Source organism: Aedes albopictus, chromosome 2 (assembly GCF_035046485.1).
Source record: "Aedes albopictus strain Foshan chromosome 2, AalbF5, whole genome shotgun sequence".
In the NCBI taxonomy this organism is placed as follows: domain Eukaryota; kingdom Metazoa; phylum Arthropoda; class Insecta; order Diptera; family Culicidae; genus Aedes; species Aedes albopictus.
Window position 1 is genome coordinate 338195263 of NC_085137.1, and position 26491 is coordinate 338221753.

Below are 26491 nucleotides of genomic sequence, written 5' to 3' on the forward strand. Positions count from 1 at the left end.
TCAGTTTATCAGACTTTAGATAACACCCCATGACGAAGAGAACAAAGCTGTCGAAAATATACTGAGTTTTGTAGCATTTTATACTAAAGGCACTAGAAAATCGCATATGCGTTAGTGGAAATTAAAGATGTGATATAAAACATGATGAACCAATGTTAAATATTAAACATTATCCCTAAATAATCTAATGAAAATTTACGATGCGCAACATGTGCTTGAAAATGTTTATTTGGCAGCGCTTTCTTGTTTCCTTTATTCCACCATTCCATCAAGTATTTCTTTCTCAAGGATTATTGATGAAATCACGAGGATCAAACCAAGTATCAATCCAATATCTTTCACGAGAGATAGATCAAGCCGAGGCTCGAGCAGAGAGAAAATCTCCCGGCAGTATGAGAGAAGTTAATGCATAAAGAGAAAAAAAAACAAGTGTCCGTGCATGCTTATCATACGTGCACAGCTAGCAAAGCAAAGCCTTTTATGGAATCAATGCGTCGTCGGTGGGTGTGCGGTTGATTTTCAGTCCTACCGATCCCAATGCCCAATGTATACAATGCATTTCTGTCACATTTTTATTTATGTTTTTAACAAGGGGTTGGTCACTCGGCACATTGTGCCCGGCACACATGCCGGCACATCTCGGCACACATGCCGGCACAATCCGGCACACATGGGCACAACATAGAAATCCAACTTTGCGGTATGGAATCAAACTGTCATTATACTTACGATTGCAAAAAATCCCTTCATACAGATTCTAGACAAGTGTTCTGGGTGGAATTTTGTCGGTAAACACCGACTAGACCAATAACATTCGCCAAAAATAGACAGGATTATAATTAGCGCAAAAACATTCTAAGAAAATATTCCACTGGGCACATTCGGCACACCTCCGGCACGTTCGGCACACTTCGGCACACACTGAAAAACAACCGGCACAGTTTAGACACATATTGGCACACGCTCAAAAATCACGGCACAAATGAAGTGTGCTGAATGACCAACCCCTTGGTTTTTAATGAATTTTCTATTCACATTAATTCTTCTAAGCTTTACCATTTTTACATATGTAATCAAACATTTTACATATTTTTTTATTACGAAAAGTTTTTGGACAGCCCATGGGATGGGACTCGAAACACCATCAGTGCCGTCTTGCTGAATTACCTTTATATTTCGACATTACACAAAATTACTACAGAAGGGTGTTCTTTGTCAGAAGGGGGTATTTCTAATTTATAGGCAACGCAGCTAAGCATGTTACCACCCTAATGTGCAAATTATTAATTAACTGGTGTTAGAAACCGCCAGTGCACCAGTAATTTTTAGCAAAGTTCGGTGGGACACCAACCGAGTTATAAGATTACACAAAAAATGTTGTGAACTGTTTATTGCTGACTGCACCCCAAGTTGCCCGAATAAAAAATACAGTAGAAAAACCGAACGATATATTGTAACAGTACTATTTAGAACCATATTTTTACAATAGACACCACTGTAAAAATAAAAATACAAAAACAATAAGATGTAATGTAGGATACCATACCATTAATTGTAAATAAGATTTTTACAATATACTATACAGGTTGTTAAGTATCGTAACAATATAAAAAAATATTTTTCTCCATATATATTTTTTTGCAAAACCATACATTTTATTGTTAATGAATTGTTCAAAATACTGATACGTGGGTTTAAATATACCGTACATTGTATGGTACATGAATGGTTTCAAACAATAAAATGTACCGTAAATAAATTGTTTTTAATTGTAATTTCACTACTGGTTATACATTTAATCAAATGGTTTTGGAATGGTTATCTTTTGTTATGTTGAATTGTTTTACATTTCTTACATTTCTTTACATCTTAGGCTTATTAGATTCATTAGAATACGCTTTGGGAATTCCCAGAGCGTTTTGGATAACCCTTCATATATAGGATCGCCCACGTCTAAGTCTGAGTAGTCTCTGAATGCATTAACAGTTGAAGCTTAGGCTCCCATTTCCCACCAGCCAGATAACCGGGTTTCGCAAACTAAGCATTATTTGTGGCAACACTTTGAGCGGCATGATGGAACTATGCCGAGCGCGCTAAGTGTTATTAGACCACTAATGTAGTTGCATGAAGTGGGTGACGAGGTACATAAGTATCATTACAGCGTGCTTAACCGTTATTGCAATATTGAGGCACCAGTTTGACTAAAGTTTGAAATACATAACAACTCATGAGATAACTGTCAAGTTCGATTCAAATATAAGTTAGGTTAAAAAGCGAACCCGCAGACGAACCTATATTAAAAGTCATTTCAGTGTTCAGTCCAGTCCATATGTTAAAGATGGCTCTACGTCAAAGATAAAGTTTGTCAACCGCATTTGATTCGATTGTGGTCGAAGGCAAGTTCACATGAGAGAAGAGGAGAAAACTCCCCTAAATGCAAATACAGAAAGAATAGTGTTGAAGTGTTGAACTCATCTACTGATTTACGGTAATCTGACCTGCATCTTTCCGGGTTGGCCTACATTGCATTCGTATTTCTCTCATCGCACTCTACACACCTAGCCCGCCCTCGAGCCCGCCATATCTCTTGGACCTGCAGTTTACCACTGATTTAAACATGTTATTGGCATTAACCCTTTGGAGCCGGAGGGGTCATATATGACCCCGGCGATGAAACCGAGCATAACAAATGTGTTCGACACCAGCGACGTTGCGTCAACAGCGGCGAAAAAAATCGATTCCAAAAGGTTAAATTGATGTTTCAACTTATTCACTTTTTTTTCTTTCCTTTCCTTTGCATCAAAAAAGTCACAAACATCAACAAAACAAAGCATGCATAAAATCTTAAACTGAATAAATCTGGTGTTCGATTTGAATAGGTCGAATCTGCATAGGAATCACAGCAAACATACGATCTATTCAAATCGAACACCAGAAATAATTAAAAATTCACGGAAAAATAATGTTTCGGAAAAGTGAATGGTTCAAACGTAAGAAAAACAGTATAATATATTGTTACATAAAAATCCAATGTAAATGTATAGTATAGTGAACCATTTCATTACAATACACTTTATTGTAGCTGGTACACTGTATGGTGCAGGAATGGTTTTCACCATACACCCTATGGTTAGTTTTTATCCGGGTGGACTGACACAATAGTGTGCACACACCTTCAAAGTGTGATTGCAGCGCAGGGATACGTCGGATCGAATTGAGGTCTTCGGTGCACTTATTCCTTGTAAATGGAGGAATAAGTGCACCGAAGACGTCGAGATGATCCGAGGCAAATGTGCACTTTTATCACACTTTTTAGGCGTACCAAAAAAAGTGTGATAGTCCAATTTGAGATGTAGTCTGCAATATTATCACTAATGCATTGTAATCGTTGGGTTCATTACATTTACCTCTGCATAAACTTATATAAACTTTGCATAAATTTACTACATTACTTCTGCATAAATTGTTTTTTTTGTTCGATGATTTATTACATCTGAATTCAGTTTTTTTGTATAATATATTTAGCTATTGAAATTTATTTAAATTTAAATTTAAATTTAATATTAAAAAAAATACGGCAACACGGCAGAATGCACTGCAATGATGACGCTCTCGTTCACGCGCTGCTGCATTGAAAGAATGATAGGTTGATCTGGAGGGAAAATATTGAACCAATCAATAGGGTCCTAAAATGAAAAATATTTCCCCGGTTTTGCTGCATAACACGAAAGAGCATGCTTTTCTGATCTCAATGGTAATTTTTCCGAACTTAAACAATAACAGAATAGTTAATAAACTTGAAAATAAAATAATGATGAGCAGGTCTTGTTTGACATTCGAGGTCAACCTTGACGTAACGAAAGTGAAACGGCGGGTTGCAAAAGACACCACATTGGCTCACTTTTGACAATAAATGTTCCTGTTTGACATACACGGTAAACAAAATTTACCCAAAATTTAGTGCTAAACAAGGAGTGTTGCAAAAATTATAAAAATTTTTGAAAATATATTTTATGGGCTTTACCTAATAGGAATACTTAAAAAATGAGTAAACATGTCGTTTTAATCAATGCCTGATCGAATTATGCAGAAATTGAGATAGGCCTTTAGGAGCCTATTGATCCATGGAATAATTTGACCCATGGTTTGAACAATCTTCGAGAGGATTGATGTAAAAATTTTGAAGGTGGGGAAATATTGTAGAGAAAATTGAAGAAAAATGCGCTATGGAGGGCAAATATTGCTGTGTGGTTGATCAAACGGAAGATATAGGGGAAAAGTTGAATGATTGATGTCAATCTATTTTTGAACAATATTATACATTCAATGTTTCCATAAAACGGCCAACTATTGATCAATATATGCACCGTGTGACTGGCGCTAATCAGATTTTAGCTGGCAAAGATGTTTCGGTTTCTAATGTGGCATGTATTAATGCCCCGAGCTGCATCATGTTACTAGCAGATGAAAAAACATCCCCACGGTCTGCGGGTATTGATTATAGTGGACGGATTGACGCATTTTCGCAGCTAAATGAACCCCGTTTGTTGGATGGGCCTGTATCACATGTTATGCTAGCGAAAATGTAAATAAATGGGCCCAGCGGTTGGACTTCAAAACTGGTAAACATTCAAAAAACAGCTGATTTGAAACGTCTCATAAAATGCCTAATGGGACCACTACCGACACTCTCTATCTTGTACTATAATATCTTTTGTCTGTGTCAATTGGCGAATTAAAATTAATTTTCACTTAAACTTGACAGTTCGATAATTATTTCCATAGGAGAACTGTCAAGTTTAAGTATTGAACTGTCAAATTTAAGTAAAAATTAATTTTAATTCGCCAATTGACACAGACCCTTAACAGCAATGCATTTTTTTTTTCGAATGCACATTGGCTCAGTGGGGTGACACAGCCTCGGACACAGCTGTCAAACGCGGTACATCGCCGCTCTCACCCTCATCGTTTTTGGTACGGAGCGTTTTGGTACCCACTTTATGATTGGTTTACCCTAACTTGCTCCTGATTTTCAGGTGTGCGGCTCGTGTGTTGCTAGTGCTTATTTCGGAAATTATTTATTGTCGTCGCGGTTGAAACCCGAAGTTTCCCTACACCCGACAATCGATTTTTTTTTCCTATTCCATACGTGAAACCTAACGTCGGACGTAGTGCGCTTGACAGCGGATCTGGCCCTCTATCCAGCGCACTGTGCCCGACGTACGTCCGACACACGGATAAGGAGAAAAATCGATTTTCGCGTGTCGAAAATTCCGATTTTCAGCTGCACGAACAATACACATTTCAAACAAAATTTGCTTCTTTAGCGGTGTTGAGATAATTCCATATTCAGAATCTGTATGCAAAACTGAGCCGAAATCCAAATTTTCATGAATTTTGGTGCCCGGGAACCTATTTAAAAATCAGTTTGAAGTTTGTATGGGAGCGATTTGTCGAATCACCCCTTGTCGCATTTTGTACTGGGCGGAGCTGTCAAGCAGTTGGCCAGCTGTCAAAAGGTGATTTCGTCAAATCTCTCCGAAAGCAGTTTTAGGTACCAAAATGAAGTTCTAAAAATCTGAAAAAAATCATGGTGGTTCAGAAAAAGGTGCTCTTTCGTATAAAACCAAAAAATCAATACATTTTTCTTAATTTAAAAACCCAATTGTTGCTTTTTAATGATTGTATTTATCTCTTTCTTTATCACTTTGCACGATATTATAGCTAAAGGGGATTAAGGGAGGGGGTCTCGGGCTGTGTTACGCTTCATACAAAATTTCAAAATTTCCCATTCAAGAATTATTACGTGGGGGAGGGAGGGGGTTTCAAATTATCAAATTTTGTGTTACGTAATATTTGAATAGCCCCTTGGTTGCAACGGTTGCAATCTGCAGCAACTGACAACACTTTTTTACACTTCTTCGTCCTTCTTCTTCTTCTTTATGGCTCTACATTCGAATTGGAACTTGGCTGTACCTCGGGCTGTGCTTAGTGTTCTTAGAGCACTTCCACAGTTATTCATTACAGGGTTTTCTTTATCTGCCATTGCATGAATTTGTACATTCTGTGGCAAAAACCCAATGAGCCATTTTACGAGACGTTTCGGATTGTGATCCGAAATATTGACCTCGCAGCACCAAATCGGAGTTTGCCAGTTGGACCACAGACGAATTTATTTTGTGGTTGGTTTGTGGTTGGACTAGCGAAGTGAAGTTTTCAGCGAACTTTCTGTCATTCATTCCTCATCCGACCCGACATGTATCCCTGTTGTTTTCGTTTTCAGTCTGACGCCGTCTCAACAATCATGACTTTATCCCACGGGGGTTTGTCAGTGCGAGCGCGCCAAATTTTGCGTACACGCTCATTGAAAACTACTCTAAAGTGAGTAGAATTCCACTCACTTCATTACAAAGTGCATCAGCTCAAAAGAGAGTAAAGCGAATTTACTCTCTTTAGAGTAATCATTGATTTTGTTGAAAGAGAGTAGTATTTACTCACTTTTATTTTTTTGCAAAATTAGCGAAAGTGAGTAGATAAATATTCCTCGGGATGGTTTTCGGAATTGTTTTTCATTTTCAAATAACTAAAACACAAACATTAAGTTGAGCAAAAATCTTGCCTGTTTTTTATTCTATAGTATTTATTATAACACAACATTAAAATAAAATTATAAAATCCCTCTCAACTTCCCTTGGTACTTGATGATGGTTTGGATTACATGTCCATTACTACGAATAGTTGCCATTTGAAGTAGCCGATTCATGCAAGCTATGTGCGGATCTACCGCACTTGATCAACCGAATCCTCGCCGTTGTTAGTCATGGACTGAAATTAGAGAACGATGATCATTACAACTCATTAAACACGAAGTCAAAATACAAACAACTTACTTTTACCAAACGATTAAGCGGTGTTGCCGTACGTTCTTAGAAAACCTCATGTGCTCCATCAATCTTCCTCTTTAGTTCAATTATGTGAACATACGAATTGTTAACTGTTTTACTGGTGTTAAGCAAATGAACCTCCCGGAAGTGGAGTTTCAGCTCTGCCGCTCAGCCTCCTCGTCAGCCACATAACCGCCAAGAACAATTTTACATTTTACGGCGACAACAAAGTTAACAAATGGCGTCATTATTAACATTTTTTTATAAGTCTCACCTGTTGGTTACCGGAAGGTTTCCGGGTCCACTGCTACTGCAACGTGATTTATTTCAGCGCCGGTGTCAGGTTTTCCGCCGGCTTCAACTTGGCACACAAGAATCTCTTGCAATCTGATGCGGCCATGATTAATCACAACAGCTAGTGAGTTTTTCGTAGTAAGGCGTTTTACTCAAAAGTGAGTAAAGCAGAGATCTGACGTGACAGAGTAGTTAATAACTCACCTTGACAAATACATGTTACTCACCTTTGACAGATTTAGCCAAAGTTTGAAAGTGAGTATAATTTACTCACTTGAGAGTAGTTTTCAACGAGCGTGTAAGTTTGCATGTGGTGTTGGTGATTAAGGTGAAACGGTGGTGAAACCATATGTTATCCACTGTTTATTGGATACATTGTTTCGGTAATGTCGATCGGCATTTTTTGCGCAAATGCAAACTCGAGCGCAAACTGGAAAAGTGTTTATTTACCAAAAAACAGTAAGCGCACTGATACAATATGTTAGCAAGTCTGGATTTTTTTGTGAAATTTGTAGTGACTCCACGCTACTCACAGATGAGTATTTACCACAGAGAACAGACATTTAAGCTCGAACAAAAACACGTCGAAATCGTGTGTAAAGGACTTATGTATACCTCAACGCCACCAACGGAGACTGCCCCACTTATAAAGTCGATTTGACCCCACGACGGCAGTGTTCATCGTTAAAATACACTAGCCCACAAAGCGACACAAGCTCCAAACGGCCAAAAACGGCGAGCACTGGAAACACATTTGACAACATAACAATGCAAGTGATGGGACGCTAGTGCCGCGCAACGGGAGCATAACCACATACTTTGATATGACCGTTACAAAGTTTTACACAAGACAGAAAGCGAAGATAGACGTCTGTACTCTGTGTATTTACTTAGAACTCCTAATGGGACTTACGACAGAAAATGCAATGATAAGAAGAAATACAATGAGTTGTTTGTCTCATTGTTTGTAGACTATGAACCTAATCGGTCTTGTTATTTCGCGGCTTGAAAGATGGCTTTTATCTTGGCTTTTATTGATCCTTTTACTTAACATAACTAAATTGATTTTCGTTTTCACAACGGAAAAATGTTTCTGAGTACAGTCCGGATTCGCTGGTTGGGTCACGACTGCGCTCCGATTAGCGAATCGTGTTCGTTGGTTGGGGCAACTGACAACTGCTCAAAATGCTCTAGACACACGCAAGTGACGAGAAATACGTCACGGAACACTCACATACTTTCGCAAACGTTCTGTATACAGGAGCTGTGATGCGACGGCGGTCAGACGTCAAACTCGTTTTGACATCTATTTTGACATTGACAGTGCTTTTTAGTTGGATTTTTCCCCAACCAGTGAACATTCAACCATCGAGACAGCTCATCTAACGAGCTCTCAACGAACGAATCGTCACTGTACCATGGTGAGTACGTCTCATCCGAAGTCTCATCTCACCTTAAGCTCGCTTCGAGCTCGCTAGTAATGCACTGAAGTTTGAGCGATGCTCATTCTTCGGTTTTCTTCTAAATCCACAAGAGTTCGTTCAAATATTACGTAACGTAAAATTTGATAATTTCAGACCCCTCCCTCCTCCAGTAACAGTTTTTGTATGAAAATTTTCAATTTTTTGTGTGAAGCGTAACACAACGATTAACCACCTCCCTCCCCCTCTAAGCGTTACGTAATATTTTAACGAACCTCAATAAATATTAACGTTTCGTAAAATAGGCTACTGTAGGGTCCACTTCCGGAAGTAACTCTCGCAACGGCAAACTCCAGCTCTCCAGTTCAGTAGCCTTCCCCGGTCGTTCGGATTCACCAGACTTCCCACAGGTTCGCTGTCCGTCGTCCGCCGACGCTCCACTTTTATCGCAACTGTCATTCTACACGTTCATTCGTAACTGCTCAATTCGCAGCATCTACACACTCAATGTAAACATAGAGAGTGCATGCCAGTACAAACCCTACAGCTACGTTCGATAAGTGCAACATGTTTACATTTCACTTACCGAATTGAGTTGTCCAAAAAAAGTCTCACGAAACCTCACTCAGCCAAATAACCTTAAGATTTCCATGAGGCCCAACTTATGAAACGGCCTTTAAATAATTCATAATGATTCGGATGAATTTCATAAGGTCACTCTTTGACGTAAAATCGTCTCACAGCGTGGCTTTTATTCATGTTTAGCAACATGGTATTCTCAAGCGTCGGTAGCCGTGTGGATAAAACATGGGCTCGGTGATCCCGACGTTCATGGATCGAATCCAGTCTGCATCATTTTAAGATTTTTTGGTTCTTTTCATAAGTCTATCTTATGAAATTTGTCATAGCAAGCACAATAAATTTTCATAAGGTATTCTTATGTCATCCATAAGAATTAGTTATAGCAAATTTTCATAAGGTATTTTGATGGATTTCGCTAGTTTTTTTCGCTGAGTGTACTGCAACACTGCAAGCCTATCCATTACGTGAGAACAAAAGATGTTTACAAAGTTCTTACAGATAGATTAACACGGGAAATCTGAACACAAACCTCTACCACACAGGTATTTGGATAGGTCAATGAAATTCGATAACTGCAACAACTGACAGACGTCACATATAACTGTCAGTTGCTGCCGAATACAACCAATGTGCATACGAAAAACATCGCATTGCAACAAAAGTGCATATACGAAAAACATCGCATCGCCGTTGACATTTCACTTTGACAGTATCGATGCGATAACTGAAAAATTGTTGCACTTGGCGGACTTGCAGTTAAAAAGCATGAGGCAATCCACGAGACAGAGGCAATCAGCTGATTTTTTTTGTTTACCATGGCTTTTGACATTCAATGATCGGGGTGACAATTGAACACAAAGGAATTTGTTAAGCACCGATGACACTTTGTTAAGTTCTAGATTGAGTTTAAATAAGGGCGAAAGTAACATGAGCGAGTTCTCTTCATCGACTCTCTCTTCTTCAAATTAAAGTGACAAGATGCAAGTTTCATTAAACTTTTTTACGCTTAAACGAAAGATTGCGATGCAATCTAGCATAAGAGTAAAAAAGTTCGATTGAATTTGCATCTTGTCACTTTAATTTGCAGAAGAGAGACTCGAAGAGAGAGTCGATGAAGAGAATTCTCTCATGTTACTTTCGCCCTTATTTAAACTCAATCTAGAGTTGTACCCACACTGTGTTTACACTTTTGGCTGTCACCCCCATCGCTAAAAGTCGTCATGGATTGCCTTATAGGCCTTTTCATGTGACGGATCCGTGCATGCATTTGTTTACAAAGCTTGAACAACAGCTGCTAACAAGAACGTGTCATCTTCATAGAAGAACTGTCAAGCGCCCGAACAATCAGCTGATTTAAGACGTCAAATGAAAAGGCCCGTTTGCACCGAGCTTGAGCGAACGTCTACTATTCTGTGCGTGTGCGATGTTCTTTTACATGAGTGTGATAAAGCCTTACCATTGTCAGTTCAACAAGCGGTCAAATAGACGGAACCCTTTTCATATGTTTTGAAATTTTTAGTTTGTAAATTTTCTCGTTTCTCCGCGTATCGCAAAACGTTCTCTGGCGTGTTCGAGTTGGTGTTCAAAGAAAAGTTTAAGCTAGTTTAATAATTAGGTATTATTATATTCTTGTCCCGTGATTAATTCCAATCTCAAGTATTACTTTCATCGATTACATTTGGGTATAAGTAAATTTTATGGATTCGCCCTACTTTTCTTATGTTCATTCTACATCGTATCTCCGAAGCTAGTTCTATCACGTCACGCGTAGGTATGTTGCCAATTCCGCTAATTTAACTTTCTTCAATGCACAAACTAACAGTTTGTTTACCCAAGGTACATTTTCCAAAATCATGAAGAAAGCATCCTCTTCGAAAGCGGACGGACCCGCCGAGAAGAAAGCCAAAGTCGAAGGCGGACCAATCAAGGTGGATGACTTTGTGGAGAAATTCAAAACCACCCGGAAGGAAACGGCCAAGTCCATCTTGGATTTCGATTTCAAGAAGAAACGCGTACGCATCCTCTCCGACGCCAAGGAGGTGGACGAGAACAAAAAGGGCGTCGTTTACTGGATGTCCCGCGATGCCCGAGTGCAGGACAATTGGGCGTTTTTGTTCGCCCAGAAGCTGGCGCTGAAGAACGAACTCCCGTTGCACGTTTGCTTCAGCCTGGTGCCGAAGTTTCTCGATGCTACTATCAGGCACTACAAGTTCATGCTGAAAGGTAAGTGACTCTGGGGTTGGTTAGGATTGGGAAAATATATTGCGAGGATTTATCATTCACGCTGCCAATAATTTGATCGCGACATTCCGAATAACGAATTGTCATTCTTTCAGGACTTGAGGAAGTCGCAAAGGAATGTGAATCTCTAAACATCAATTTCCACATGTTGACCGGTCTGGCCAAGGATACCATTCCGAAGTTCGTCAAAACGCACGACATTGGAGCCGTTGTGTGTGACTTCAGCCCACTTCGGGTTCCCATGAAATGGGTGGAAGACGTTCACAAATCACTGCCAGCCGAAGTGCCTCTCTGCCAAGTGGATGCGCACAATATCGTTCCGCTGTGGGTAACGTCGGAAAAGCAAGAGTATGCAGCACGAACCATCCGAAACAAGGTGAATGGTAATCTCGGTACATATCTGACCCAGTTCCCACCGGTCATCAAGCATCCCCACAAGGCATCGTTCAAAGCTAACCCGATCGACTGGGTCAAGCTGTTGGATACGATCGAGGTGGACCGAAGCGTCGATGAAGTTGATTGGGCCACGCCAGGGTACACCGGAGGAGTTGGTATGTTGCAAAGCTTCGTCGAAAAACGCTTGAGAAAGTTCAATGCCAAACGAAACGATCCGACTGATGATGCTCTATCGAATCTCTCGCCTTGGTTCCACTTTGGCCAAATTTCCGTCCAGCGATGCATCTTGGCCGTGAAGAAGTACGGAAAAGGATTCTCTGAAGGCGTGGCAGCTTTCTGTGAAGAATCTATCGTTCGTAGAGAGCTGTCCGATAATTTCTGCTATTACAACAAAAATTACGACAATTTGAAAGGAGCGTACGACTGGGCTCAGAAAACGTTGAACGACCATCGCAAGGATAAGCGGACCTATGTCTACAGCAGGGAACAGCTGGAGCAAGCTCGAACCCATGACGATCTATGGAACTCGGCGCAGATCCAAATGGTCAAAGAAGGCAAAATGCACGGTTTCCTTCGCATGTACTGGGCGAAGAAGATTCTCGAGTGGACTAAAACTCCGGAGGAAGCCCTGGAGACGGCGATTTACCTCAACGATCGCTACCAGCTGGACGGCCGAGACCCAAATGGATACGTTGGCTGCATGTGGTCCATTGCGGGCATCCATGACCAGGGCTGGCGGGAGCGGGAAGTGTTCGGAAAGATTCGCTACATGAACTATGAAGGATGCAAGCGGAAGTTCGACGTTGCCGCCTTTGTGGCGCGGTATGGCGGTAAAGTTTACAAAAAGTAAACCACAAAACGCGCATTTATCAAAAGGGGTTCGCTGCAAGCGGTAAGTACTTTTTTATTCGGTATTATTTTTTGTTCCTTATTCACACTACCTCGAAATGAGATTGTCGAGATGACAAGAGTACAACAATGTAAAAGATGCACACCAACAAACAACCTGTGTTGTATTCATCCGAAATTCCTTTGGTGCATCCATTTTTTCGGTTTCCTACAAATCACACTACCGTGTGCGCACCTAACTTTGCGCAGGTCCAAACTTTGCGCATTCTTGTAAAATAACGAAACAAATGACTAAATGTCAACATATTCACAAGTTTAATCATTGCACTAGCATTGTGTAAACATAAACATTATTTGACAAATATTTAATGTCCATAAAATCTTTGTTTATGTTGAATACTAAACAAAAAATACACAAAAATGTCAAAATTTGCCTCGCCTTAACACGGTTGCCAAGAAGTAACTCTACTAAAAATCAACATTTTCCTCGATAAAACTGTGCAACGATGATTAATTTTGCAGTTAATTGACAAAAAAGGTGATATTCTAGTAATATCAATTACAGTTCGTAAGAAATTTTTCAATTTAATTAGTAAATAGTGGTGCGCAATGTTTGGAACCATTATTTGCACTGTGTTCCTAATTTTTGCGCACTTTCAGTAAATGCTTGTTGAACGTGAATACATGACTTATGAACCATTTAAATTTTAATGTAACACCAGTACTGATAATTTCAGGCCTGCCTCTCCGCCATGTAGCAGATTTTGTATAGAAATTAGTAGAAAATTGTATGAACCGTAGCACTATGGCAGGCACTCTCCATCTGTCTACAATGAGACGTGATTTGTGAACAGTCCTTCATTTGGATTTTCCGGCGGTCAATGTTAGGGACGATTCAAATATGACGTCCACCATTTTTAAGACTTTTAGAACCCCCTCTTCCCCTGGGCCACCCCGTCACGCTTCATAGTATACCTAATACATGGCATATCACACTTTCTCAGACAACCCCAGCCCCCTCCCCCCCAGATGGACGTCATATTTAAATGACCCCTTATTTTTCCTATCCGTAACAGTCCTTCATTTATCAGGAAGCTTTTACCTTTGATCTTTAGCCACAGGAAACAACCCCTCATGAAGTTTGGATTGTTCACACGGTAGGTGCCTAGTACGAACCGCAGACGAAATCAAGAACTCCGGAGGCCTCCGTTCCCCCTCCCTCGTAGGACAAAATATTTCAACAAAGATCAATTAAGGGCACACTACCTGATCTGAATAACTTTAGTTTAATGGGCAAACATTAAATAATAGAATTTTTGATTACTTTTTTGAGCAATTCATAGCATGCGCAAAGTTAGGCACACTATGCGCAAAGTTAGGAGCAATCGAAGATTTTGTGCGCAAAGTTAGGAACAAGGCAATGAAATAGTTTTTCTATTTTAAGTATTTTTTGGTTAATATTATGATTTTTTTTATATTGCAGATTCAAAGAACGATCATTAGTCTATCGTATGAGCATGTTGTTCATGATATATTTTGTTTGTTTGTATTTTTTATAACGACTATAAATTTGATTTTTCTTAACTGCGCAAAGTTTGGTGCATACACGGTAGTTTGCAAAATAAAACGAAAAGAGTATCTTGTAACGACTTTTCGAACATTCTTCTCTAAGCAGAATAACCTCTTCGAATGAGTGTATAATCAGTTTTGCACCTTTTTCAAGGGAACACAGCTGCAAATCTGATTACTCTCATTCGACGAAAAGAGTATGTTTTTTCTGTACAACAGATTGTGAGTGAAGGTTGAAAATTTAGTTTTACAAGATTAATTTATAAAAATATACATAAATACGATAAATACTCGGCTATACTACTCGAGCTGAAAAAAATCATGTTTTTGTAACTTGTTGCATGCATAACTATTATCCAATACGAAACAAACCGCGATGCGACAAGTTGGTTCTACATAAATATTTGTTATCATGATAGAACAACACTAAACTGAGAAGTATGCATTATTAATGTGGGACGTTACGCCAGTTATAGAAGAATAAAAACATACAAATGAGAGTAAAAATAATAGATATTTATTAGGTATATTTCTAAAATATCTTGCTGGAACAGTTTTAGGTATAACATAAATCTTAACAAACTGATAAAGCTTTTATAAGGAATAACAATTTGATGATTTTGATGAAACATGACTATACGTAGATATAGAAAGTTACATTTGTGTCGATTATGAAAACTGGGAAGGAAGTTTATTTAAATGAAAGCGTGTGAAGCGAATTGTTTAACAAGTTACCATTGTTAAGCTGCCTTTTCTAGTGTTCAGATACCGTAGCTTACTCTAATTCCATGAAGGTAAATCGCTGTGTTACAAGACCTCCCTGTTGTCGCGCGCTCTGATGCCATCGTCACACGGAATTGTGTTTTTAGTGCTCATCTAGCGGCCATGAATGTATCACGCTTATAAATGGAATCAGAGTAAGTCACGTTATTTATATTTTAAAACGAAGTCTTTCATAATTCGCTTAGAATAATTTTACTGTAGTCGTATTTTTAGATGTATTTGAAGTGCAACATTTCCACACGTTTTTTACCCTTCTTATTGTTACGCGTTTGATGTCAGTTGCCACGCTTTGTGTAATGTTTCCTTTTCTCCGAAAAAGGCACTATATAATGTATATTTGTTGAATTCCCTTTTTATCGCTCCATGTCTTTGCTGGGCTATGGTTATTCTATGTTGAATAAAGGTATTCTAAACCGTGTTAGAGTCAAACTGTAAAAGTCTTAAAGCTAGGTAGCTTGTAATACAGTTTTAAGTTAAAAGTCGATAACTGAGCTAAAATTTCGAATACATAGCATACTGAAACAATGTTTACTTTCATTCTTTAGGGAGTTAAAATCGACACACGTCACTCAACGATATTGACAGTAAGTTTTAAACGATTTTTCAAATCCGTAATGTGCGAAAAAATTTGACTAGTGTTTGTTGAGGATATGGGAAAAATTGCTCACGCTAGGAATGAATATTTTCTGCAACGATTAATGTATACTTCCGAAAACGATTCGTGCGTTTGAGTATTGGCTTATATGTAAACGTGTGTATAAACTTCTTTATTTGTAGATTTAATTTTATCTTTGTTTCCAATACTCCGTCATAGGTCCAAACGTAAGTTTCATTTAACGATGATTGCTTTATCTGTTGCATTCTCGATGACATGCTAAAAAAATAATGTACTGTAAATACCGTTAGTAGATTGCTATATTATAGCTTACCTTCAACGGTTTATAATATCCAGCTAAGGTTGAATCACCTTAATTTTCCTTTCGATGTACGCCCGACAAAGAGGACAATCGCGTATGCTGATATGACATCCTGCACAACAGCACATATGGCCACATGGGAGAAATATAACTTGGACCTGTAACGACGAAGAAAATATTGTAGATTGTGTTATAAATTGGCGTCTATTTTGTATTTACCGTCTCCTCCAAACAAACAACACATTCTGAAAATTGCACAGCCCCACCAGCGGCCGATGGTTCCTCCGGTGGTGAAGATGGCGTTTCCGGTTCGTGGTCTATTTCTTCCGTAGGTGCTGTGGGTGTTGATGTTGATGGGCTTAGATCCGCCTCGGGATATTCTATCCTACGGTTGAGATAGTCGTAATAGTTACTGATCGAGGTCAAGATAGCCGCACGATCAGTGGGATTTTGTACGCCTGCCTCGATCAAATCCTGATCGCTAACGCTGGCCAGTTCCTTGTCTCTGTTTTGCCATATTTTAGAAAGGAATGGCAGACAGTGAACGACTCCGTTTTCCAGAAATTGGTATCCGAGAATGGGATCCACCGAAGCCGTGTCATTGGTTATCTCCGAGGGTTGGTGATCTAGCAGTTTTTGGTATTGCATCAGCCAGAAGTCGGTTTGTTCGCCTTCCTTCTGCCGTTCTATTATTTTGAGCGTATCAAGAAGCTGGAAAGAAGTTTTGAAAATAATAGTTATTGTTATTGATATGTTGAAATAAACGTCGCTTATTCTTCGCAAAGAGACATCCTGAGACTAAAAACTAAGAATTTCAAAAGGTCTTCCCGGACGGTTTGCTAGATTTCGCTACCTTTGATTTTAAATATCTAATAAGATAGAAGCTTCAGTTTTGGCCAGCCCGGAGTTTTGGCCATAGTGCGGTATTCAGCCTGGTACGATCTAAATCGGTATAAATTTATTTTTAACTAGTAGATTTTAACCCTAAAAGGGATACCTTCATGGCCTCAGTTTCGTCACCTCGTTGAGTGTGTTCCATCAAAGACGAGCTCTGAAAGGCACCTGGGGTCCAATGGACCCCAGGTATCCCTTTTAGGGTTAATATAATATGATGATAACAGGTGTAAAAACCATACATTTTAATTAAAAACTGGAAGAAAAAAATAATTTTCCTTAAAAAATCAGCTCCCATATATTTGGTCAGGGTGCTTCTAATTTGGCCACTCCCATAAGAAATACACGTGATTGGCCAAAATAGAAACCAAAGCTGAGAATATGGCCAAAACTGCGGCAATACTTCTATTTTGGCCAGTACCACTTTTAATACAAAAATCAAGTATTAATTAATTATAGATCGAAACCTTTCATTTGGCACATTGGTAGTTTTCATTGCATTATTGGTTATTTATATAAAAATGATTTCCCTTAGACTGGCCAAAACCGGTGCCCGCACCCTACATGATGTATAGGTCAATTTACTAACCTGTTGCTTTCTTTGGTCCTGTTGTTTGAGCAAATCCATCAGCACGTAGGTTAAGTTCATTCTTTGCTCTGATAGATTGTTCTGCAAAAAATAATTCTCATAAACGCCATTCTCAAATCTCTAATAACTTGACCTCCTTATCCAATACTTACGATTTGGTCATCCTGATTGGTTTTCTTCCGTTCGATCTCGTACGTCGTGAGGGCCGCCAGTTGCGATTCAACGATCCTCACCTGTTCCACCAGGCCCCACGTGCGGGAATCGTTTTTAGCAATCAACGCGGCCACAGCCGATTTCTGAATCTCCTCATCGCAGTTCACTTGGTCGATAATGTCCTGCCGGTTGCGGTCGTAGTTCAAAAATACATTGTTCAGCAGGTTGTTGGTCTCGTATTCCCGTTCCAAAATGTTCCGGGAAGATTGATCGCGTTGATTGTGGAAATTTTGAATGACATTGATTTCGTTCTCCAGAAGATCGGTCATAGCCGTTAGAATTTCCTGTTTGCGGAAATCGTTCTGCTGGATGCGAAGCTGTTCCACGAGTCGCTCTTGGTCTTCCCGTTCACGCTCGAGGAATGCAGGATCCGGGCCATTCTTTAGAGAAAGAAGATTATGCACGAGCTCGCTGGAGTGCTGTTCATCTGAGGAATAGAGTTCATTATATATTAAACGTTAATCTCAAAGATGTGGCACTCACCTTTAAGAATATCATTTATTAGTCGTTGCCTTTCGGATTGCTTCTCCTCTTGTAGCCTGTTGACGTTGCTGTCGTTTTGGTTCTGCTGCTGAAGCAGTTGCTGCAGCAATTCCTGTTTCTTCCGCTGTTGTTGCTCATGAAGTTTGCTTTCGGCGAGATAATCCTTCTCGTAGGCCATTCGTTCACGCTCCATCAACTTCTTTTCCTTCTCATGCTTCTCGCGAGCTAATTCCGCCTGACGCAATTCATCCCGCTCGCTTTCGATGAAATTGATTGTGCTACTTTTGCTGCGGGTGTACGCATCATGTTCGTCTTCCGATGGCGGTGGTCGATGAATGGTTTCGCCGGTAGAGAGATACTTTATGATTGCGTAAGTGCCTCCGGCGATTACGTCCGCCGGGGGTTCGGAAACGGTGTTGGGGTCAAGCACTATATCTACTAGATTATCACATGTTGCCAGCTGATTGGGCAGTTTATCCAGACGAACATTACCACAAATGTTCAGTATCCTAAGTAGAGGCATAAACGATACCTGTTCCAGGGTGGTTAGATTGTTCACGGACACATCGAGCAGTTCCAGTTTCTTTAATCGGTTGATTGTTACCGGCAATTTCTCTAAACTGTTGTTGGATACAAATAATTCCTGTGAAAAATAACTGTATTTAGAATCAAAGTACCTAGCTTAGACAAATTTCATAAAAGGCGATTGACAGAGACAACGATGATAAAAGGGATAATAATATAGGTAAAAGCTGTACAGTACATAAAAACGAATTGAGTGTTTATGGATATCCCAGTTCCATGTAGAGATTGATTAAACATGATCCGTGTGCTCCAACAGTCGACAGCGAATCAAATTACTGACTCCCCCTTCATCTCTAAGCGTGACGTACTTTATGAATGTCCCCTTACGAGCCCGATTCCAAGTATCATGTTTTGAGAGCAAGCCCAAAACACCACGTAGTCTAAGAGACATCAACGAAAATTCAACTCACCCTGAGGTTTTCCAACCTGTAGATCTCATCCGGCAGTTTCTTGAATCGATTGTTCGCCAAATTCAACGTCACCAACAAATGCAGATCCACCAGTGCTCCTCCTCCGTTGAGTGACGTCAACTTGTTGCTAGCTAGCGTGAGTAATTCCTTCCGCAGCACCTTGCACATAATAAACACTCCGGATGGAACATCTTTCAGATTGCAGTCTGCTAGATCGTAGATTGGTTCCGGTGTTTCTTTCGCCTGTACGTGTAAATTGGCAACAAAGAAACAAAAAAAGTGTGTCAAACAAAAATCGATAAAAGTATTTCACACTGAGACACTAAAAACTTACCAGGCACTGCTTTCGCTCTAGACGAGCTTTGTAATCGACCGTGGGTTGCTGGTCCATTGTCCTGTTCGACATCTCGGCGTTCGATGAGGAATAATTTTCATTGCTTGAGGATGAAATGCGACAACCCATAAAAGGAACCTAATCACTTGAGCAACTCGAGCGCTTTCGTCAACTGCTTTGTGGAATAATTGTTGGAAATATCTTGGAAACCTTCACCAGAGCAGCTAGACTGCTATCTACTGTGATGACTTGCCGATACTAAACGATAACGCTCCCACCTAGATGATTTTGTATTAGAAAGACAATATGCTCATTAAACCTAATTGGATGGAATTGGGTTGTATTGCAGGGACAACTGCAATGTTTTGGTAGATCATTACACCATTTCGCAACTACACTAACAAACTCCACTAGAACTCAATGCAAACTCTGTAGGTTTTTGCAATCAGTTTTACTCAATAACTCACCTTCTGAGAATTTGTTCGCACTACAATCTAAACAGAAAAGCATAATTGCGAATGTTGAAAACAGTCATTCAAATATTTTCCATCGAATTTTCTTTTTGCATTTGGCGAAAATAGAATTAATACACGCACAAAGCAAATGTTGTCGCAGTCACGGGCACAGTTGTTTTGAATCGTTCTTTGCCCATTAATTTCTGATAGATGATTACGATGGCACTGGGGGTGCTTCAATATTCTAGTTGTTATTCCAAATGGCGACAACTTTCCGATAGAATTAGAGCAAGTAGAATGATTTGAAACGACCGTTGGGATTATAATAGTTATTTATGTAACGAGTTGAACAATGATGATTTTTACAGGAACAGGACGAGTTTCGTGATGGTTGCACGGGAACGACGACGTGCTCCATCATGATATGTAGCCGCGAAATTTGGATCGAGCAATCGGTACAATAACCGTCAAAGTTTTCCACGTTAATGGAAACTCAAGTTGATGATCAAATAATTGCATTATTGATCATAATGCAACCGAAATGAGTTGCTATGAACCATAATGCAATTGTTTAGTATAGTGCGACAAAGTAGGCCGTTATTGTACGGAAATGACAAGTATAAAACTTCGCCTATTTCTTTTTTTTGCTCACTCACTTGCTTAAATACTTAGTTGGATACAACACGCTCTGTTGTATCTATGGTCCACTACTGGACCCGGTCCTGGCTCAATCGTTTCCAGTCCTTCTCAAATTTTAGTAGCCTTTGTTTAATCCTGCAAACAGCTATCGTTGGTGCCTGCTACATAGTCGATGACCTTTCCCTGGTGATATTTTTGCTTATCGTTCGACGAGATCAGCTTGCTGCTTCATTATCGCTGAGTATTGTTCGCAGCACGTCCTCTTCAAACACGTCAAATGCTTTTCGGCCGAACTCCTACAACGTACCGTGCCATGCCCTAATACCGTGTGCCTCCTAATACCGTGTATTTGACAAAAAACTCAAATATTTTACTAAGAGTATTATATTTTTAACTGAGTAACTGGTTCAATCATTAGCATATCGAACCTTCTCAAGTTAGGCGTGATAAATTTGGCACATATTTACAAAAACAAGCAATTAAAAATATTTACACAATGTGAGTGCAACGTAACAATACACGGTATTAGGGCATGGTTCCTTTAGTGTTCCAAATACCGTGTTTCGGCTAAAACTTGCAAAATGAAAATATTATTGATACCTTTTACTTTATGAATCAATTGCACAAACCTCTAGGCAATGTTCGACGCATAGGTTCTTTTAAGTATGAACTTAGTATGATTGATATAGTGATGATTCAAAGGACCACCAATGTATGCAGGTCACACACACGGTATTAGGAACAATGCTATGTTTTACAATTTTGATTTTAACAATGGATTAAACATTTGGAATTCCATTTATCGTATTTATTATACATAATACACACAATAAGCAATAATATAGCGTTTGAAAAATCAAAAAACATAGATTATTGATTTTTACAGGGCTCTTTGAAGTGAAGAGCATTCTTAAGGTCACGGTATAAGACTAATGCCGTTATAAAGCAACCAGAAGAATCAGTATCTTATGCATACAGTGCGATTTCTGCCTTTGCCCAAAAATTATGGGATGTCAGCTAGTTATGCGCTGTCCACAAACTACGGAGACTCATTTCCCCGGTCATCGGTGAAGTCCGTCTAGGATGAGGCACGATTCGCGATCAGCTGGTGCAAGACATTGTTGTCACTTTCGATCTTCTACGTTACCACGTTCGCGGTTCTTGTGCTGATTGCACATTGTAGTGTTGTTTAACGTTAAACGGATTTTGTAGATTCAATTATAGCATGTTGACTGAATAAGGCGTTGATTGTGAGTGCAACGAAGCGACTACCAGCGACTTCCTTCAGAACTTGCAGGTTGTCGTGACCCAATGTGGTATCGTTGAATGGAAGTTCAGGAGTTTTTCATGAGAGAAAGTAAGACGTTCTTTACATAATTAATTTTTTAATCAGTGCGTTTTTCGTCTGTCTTCTACAATATCCGTCACAAACAAGGTCACAAAACTAATCATTTTTCCTACTGAAAATCATCGCCTACTAAAGTTTTCAAATAAAATCAATATTATTGCAGCCTATCTCATTCTCTACATTGCCCTCCTTCTCTACTCTTAGCCAAATATACACATAATGAAAATATTAATTTTGATTTTGAGCTTTCTTTGGAGAAATATCAACGTCTTGTCCATGATCAGTGGGTAAAATTTCGAAGCACCAGTTTCAACACTGCAAGAAAATTAAACTAATTAATCTCATAATCAATTTCATAAATTCAAAAAAAAAAGGATAATTCTGTTATAATAATACTCATTGGATTCAAAACAAATCATATGTTTTGAAAACTTCTAGATTGTTGACATCGTATGCTTCATTCATCAGCGTTCTAACTCTTGTACGTTTGTTTCTCGCATCCTCTTGGTTTTTTTCATAAAATCTTTAGCTTCTTTTTATTTTGCTTGCTTCATTATAATCTAAAGATACTCAATTGTACATTGAAATGATTATTGCATTACAATATGTACTTGATAGCATGTCTACTTTGTCCTGCAATTCAAGTTCCTATTTGTCAACATATTTTTGAAATAAATTACATGTATACTCAAAAACATTTGAATCTAATAAAATATCAGCTGCAAGAACATCAATCAAGTATTTTCGATTTCCTTGAGCTTCTTTTGAATGATGACTCCTTTGTATTGAGGCTCGAAAAAACTCTATTTAGGTTAAACAAGTTTGAATAATTACTTTGGTATACAGTGGATTAGATTTCATAATTTAAATCAATTAGTCATCGTTTTCTGCACTGAAAAAAAAAACATGTTCAAACAATTTGGAATGCAAAAAATATAACAGTAAAATTTTTGAAATAATGTTATATATATACTTATCGCAATAACCACATGATTGAAAACAGCATTCTTGAAGCAAGTTTGATAGTTCCTGTCCTGCGATGATTTTATGCTTCCAAATTCAACGTACGTCCAGTTCGGCCTCCGTTTCTGTTCATCTGACGATTACTTGTCCGCCGCCTTTTGGTTTGCCATATGCCAACCTAAAGAATTATGGAGTCCAAGGTGCGACTTACCAACCAGAGGTTCAAATGCATCCTTCATTGAGTACAGGATTCTACTAATCATTAATTACTCGGTAAGCTGATGATCATTTTTGGTGTAGAATCATGCCCTGAGTTCGAAAACGCGAAGGAAAAAAAATACAGTAAAGCGGAAATTTTTTCGACTTTTCATACTGCACACTTTGTTTCACCTTAATAGTTGCTTTCCTACATTGAATTTTCTAGCATTCATTACTATTATTCTCAATCTCTACATTGCTTCTCTTGTCTACTCTTAGCCTAAATAGTTACAATACATTACAAATATAAGCAAAAATTTGGATTTCTTAATTTTCTTTCATGTTTTGAATTTGCCCTGAAGCGAGCAATAAAAACTTTTACTTATGACGTCAGCTCATATATATATATATATATATTTTTGAGAAACTTCTTAGAACCTTTTCTATGATACATTCATTATGATGTGTCCAGTCATCGGTTTCCGCACTAGAAAAAAAAATCCCATGTTAGAACAATTTGAAGTACAAAATAAAGGAAAAAAAACTGTTGTTCATACAAGTCGTATTTATATACTTATACTGAACGCCATTAACATATGCTGAAAAAGTCTTCAGGATACAGCATTTTTGAAGCTAATTTTGATATATCCAGTTGCTTATGATTAAACCTGTTTTCCTGTTTAGCCTTCGTTCCCGTTCATCAGGCGATTACCTATACTCCACCTTTTGGTTTGCCAGTTCAACCTGCAGGATTATTCAGTCCAAGATGCGACTTACTAACCAGGTCAAAGGTTCCAATGCATCTTTCATTGAGGCCAGGATTCTACTAATCAACCAACTCAGAGGTCATTTTATGAATCCGTTATTGAGTCCAAGATGCGGCTTACTAGCCAACTCAGAGGTTTTCGGCGCATCCTTTATTGAGGCCAGGATTCTAACAATCAACCAACCCAGAGGTTGCGTTATGAATCCGTTATTGAGTCCAAGATGCGACTTGCTTACCCACTCAGAGGTTTTCGCATTTCATAGAAGTCAGAATCGAACTTATCAACCAACACAGAGGTTGAGTTCAAAAACTGACATACTAACCAACTCAGAGGTTATTCTATGAATCCGTTATTGCGTTCAAGTTGTGACCAAAATACTTAGTGCAACCAGCTCAGAGGTTTTCGATACATCCTTTATTGAGGCCAGAATTCTACTAATCAACCAACTCAGAGGTTTTTCTTTATGAATCCGTTGTTCAATCTACAGCTCGAGTTACCCAAAGACTTGAACAAGTCACTAAAATTTCAACAAAAGAATTTCAAATGTTGTACTATTCGAATCAAAGGTCCAATTCAATACTAAAATGCAACATAAAAAAATGGTCAAATTAAGAACATTTTTGAATGTTTTCAATGCGCAGCCAATTTGTTAGCAATGATACAAATAATAATAAATTTACTGATTTTGTCGATTCAACACCTAATCAGCTAGAAACTCCCTTCGATATTGTCAGTTCCTATGCACGAATATCTTCGTTTTTGCGTTTAATATTTGTTTGCACAAATATATTGAAAGAATAAATCGAACAATGCAGCGGTAGTAGAAAATAATAGAAATGAAGCAGCACGTTTGTTCAATTACAATCAATTTCAATAAAAGTTCAGCTATTCAGAACGAACAATAATATGAATAATCTTCTTGTATGCTAAATGAATCCACAATCCACAGAACTTCTTAATAAATCTTGCACGAAAGTTCACTAAACTAATTGCACTAAAATTCTCACTTGACGTACAGAATAATAGTTATCTCACAGAGCATGCGTTCGAGCCCGTTGGGTTGAGTCAAACCTCCCAACAGAATGCCTTGTCGTAAGTTAAGAATAAAAAAATGAATAATAAGCTTAGGGACCAGAATGGGATAGCTAGATATGAAAGATTCAATATGTAACCGGATCTAAAGGCTAAGTCTCCCATCTATTAGATCTGTATGCGACTTATATTAATCGTGAATATATTTATGCACTCGAGTTTTGTATTTCACATTATTAGTCATATGTGGAAGGGAAATGAGCATGAGCATGAGCATGATTGACCGCCCGCGGTTGCTCCTCTGTTATTGCAAGGACAACTGCATTTACACAAAGAACCAACAGATGATGCTTGGGATTAGCTTTCTCTTCATTGTGTAAATGCTGGAATCCCAATACTTTTCAATAAGCAATACCAGCGCCGGCCGCGTCCGAATGCAGGTCAATTGAGGATAGGGAAGGAAGTGATGACGTGATTCTCGCTTAGGCCAATAACCGAGGAATTCTCTGCGTTACTACGAGAAATCACTAGGCGTTTGGACAGAGGAAATGGAGATGTGTTGAGGATTTTGTCGTGGTAAACGAGTGTAATGTTTTGATTCACGATTAATAATGCGCTCGCGAAGAAATACCCTTCTAAACCTTGGACGACGAACGCGATCTTTTGTGCCTCAAAACTCACCCTACATAAGTTATTCATTCGCAACTAAGGAGAACACAATGCTAAACACCGACGCATCTGTAGTTTGCGTTTCCGCGCGAGACAATGCTGAACGCGATCAATTCACAAGTATTAACAAAATAACACTTGATAAATAAATCAGAAAGATCTTACCGCATGGTTCGCCGTCTATCTTTTACCGACCCTCTCTTTTTCCAGAAATTCATGCAACCTTTATTTGAGTCAAAACATTTATTCATTTGGACTAAAATATTACAAATGTCGACACCGAAGATGACGAATCATTCAAATTGATGTGTTCATGCAAAAAATGAAAGGAAATTATTTATTATCAACTAAATGTGCATTTGGAGCTAGCGCCGACACATGACGTGACGAACTTTTCAATATTTGTTAGATAGATACACAAAAACCAGAGCAGAATTGTATAAATCCTTTAGCATTAATTATTATTATTATTATTATTATTATTATTGTTATGATAAAATGGAAAGAGCTCACCAATTAACATCCTTCGATGTGTCCAGTGCGTATGTGCTACAGCATCTTCCAATAATTGGCCTCTTCTCCGAAATCACACTGAACCGCTACAACTACACACGGGTACGACGATGTGGACATTCAAATTGACGACGACGCAGCCGGTCCGAATAAAAAAAAGCGGCTTTTTCACTTTGCCTCAAAAATCACACTAAACAAACGAAGATGAGCACAGCCAAATCTGCGACGACGACGACGCGGCAGCCCCAAATGAAAAAAAAAATGACCTCTTCACTTTGCCTCCAAAATCACGAAGATGAGCACAGTCAAATAGACGATGACGACGAACGATCCGAATGAAAACGCGGCCTGTACACTTTGCCTCCAAAAACTCAAAGCGGCATTTCGACGTTGCCTCCAAAAACACACTAAACTGACCTGTACGAAGACGAGCACTCATTTGGAACCAAGGTTGCAACCATTC

The 26491-nt window shown here is 38.9% G+C and overlaps 2 protein-coding genes across 5 annotated transcripts; one reads left to right on the top strand and one right to left on the bottom strand.

The window, feature by feature from the left end:
• The first annotated feature begins 10664 nt into the window (after nt 1–10664).
• LOC109431714 (deoxyribodipyrimidine photo-lyase) lies at nt 10665–12810 on the top strand. Of its 4 annotated transcripts, none has more exons than XM_019707982.3 (4): nt 10677–10796; nt 10929–10952; nt 11018–11404; nt 11518–12810. In XM_019707982.3, the coding sequence occupies exons 3-4, from the start codon at nt 11035–11037 to the stop codon at nt 12666–12668; spliced, it is 1521 nt and encodes a 506-aa protein (XP_019563527.2). In that variant the 5' UTR covers nt 10677–10796; nt 10929–10952; nt 11018–11034; the 3' UTR covers nt 12669–12810. The 4 variants fall into 4 exon arrangements, with proteins under 4 accessions (XP_062708580.1, XP_019563527.2, XP_062708581.1 ...); XM_062852597.1 differs by having other exon boundaries at nt 10688–10773; XM_019707983.3 differs by having other exon boundaries at nt 10706–10796; nt 10933–10952.
• Nucleotides 12811–14731: 1921 nt separating this feature from the next.
• LOC109431680 (E3 ubiquitin-protein ligase LRSAM1-like) lies at nt 14732–20085 on the bottom strand. The gene is made up of 9 exons (XM_019707937.3): nt 19912–20085; nt 19445–19722; nt 19111–19353; nt 18116–18758; nt 17572–18059; nt 17420–17500; nt 16156–16647; nt 15949–16094; nt 14732–15893 (listed from the first exon to the last, which is right to left on the bottom strand). Exons 2-8 carry the CDS (start codon nt 19571–19573, stop codon nt 15972–15974), a joined length of 2199 nt encoding a protein of 732 aa, XP_019563482.3. The 5' UTR covers nt 19574–19722; nt 19912–20085; the 3' UTR covers nt 14732–15893; nt 15949–15971.
• Between the last annotated feature and the right edge of the window lie 6406 nt (nt 20086–26491).

Coding starts and splice junctions, on each gene's coding strand:
- LOC109431714 (XM_062852596.1), top strand. CDS start 10,901: ATGTTCATTCTACATCGTATCTCCGAAGCTAGTTCTATCACGTCACGC. Junction 10,953..11,017: donor TTCTATCACGTCACGCGTAG/GTATGTTGCCAA, acceptor TGTTTACCCAAG/GTACATTTTCCAAAATCATG. Junction 11,405..11,517: donor CTACAAGTTCATGCTGAAAG/GTAAGTGACTCT, acceptor TCATTCTTTCAG/GACTTGAGGAAGTCGCAAAG.
- LOC109431680 (XM_019707937.3), bottom strand. CDS start 19,573: ATGGGTTGTCGCATTTCATCCTCAAGCAATGAAAATTATTCCTCATCG. Junction 16,648..17,419: donor AGGACCAAAGAAAGCAACAG/GTTAGTAAATTG, acceptor ACTTCTTTCCAG/CTTCTTGATACGCTCAAAAT. Junction 16,095..16,155: donor TTGTTTGTTTGGAGGAGACG/GTAAATACAAAA, acceptor TCGTCGTTACAG/GTCCAAGTTATATTTCTCCC.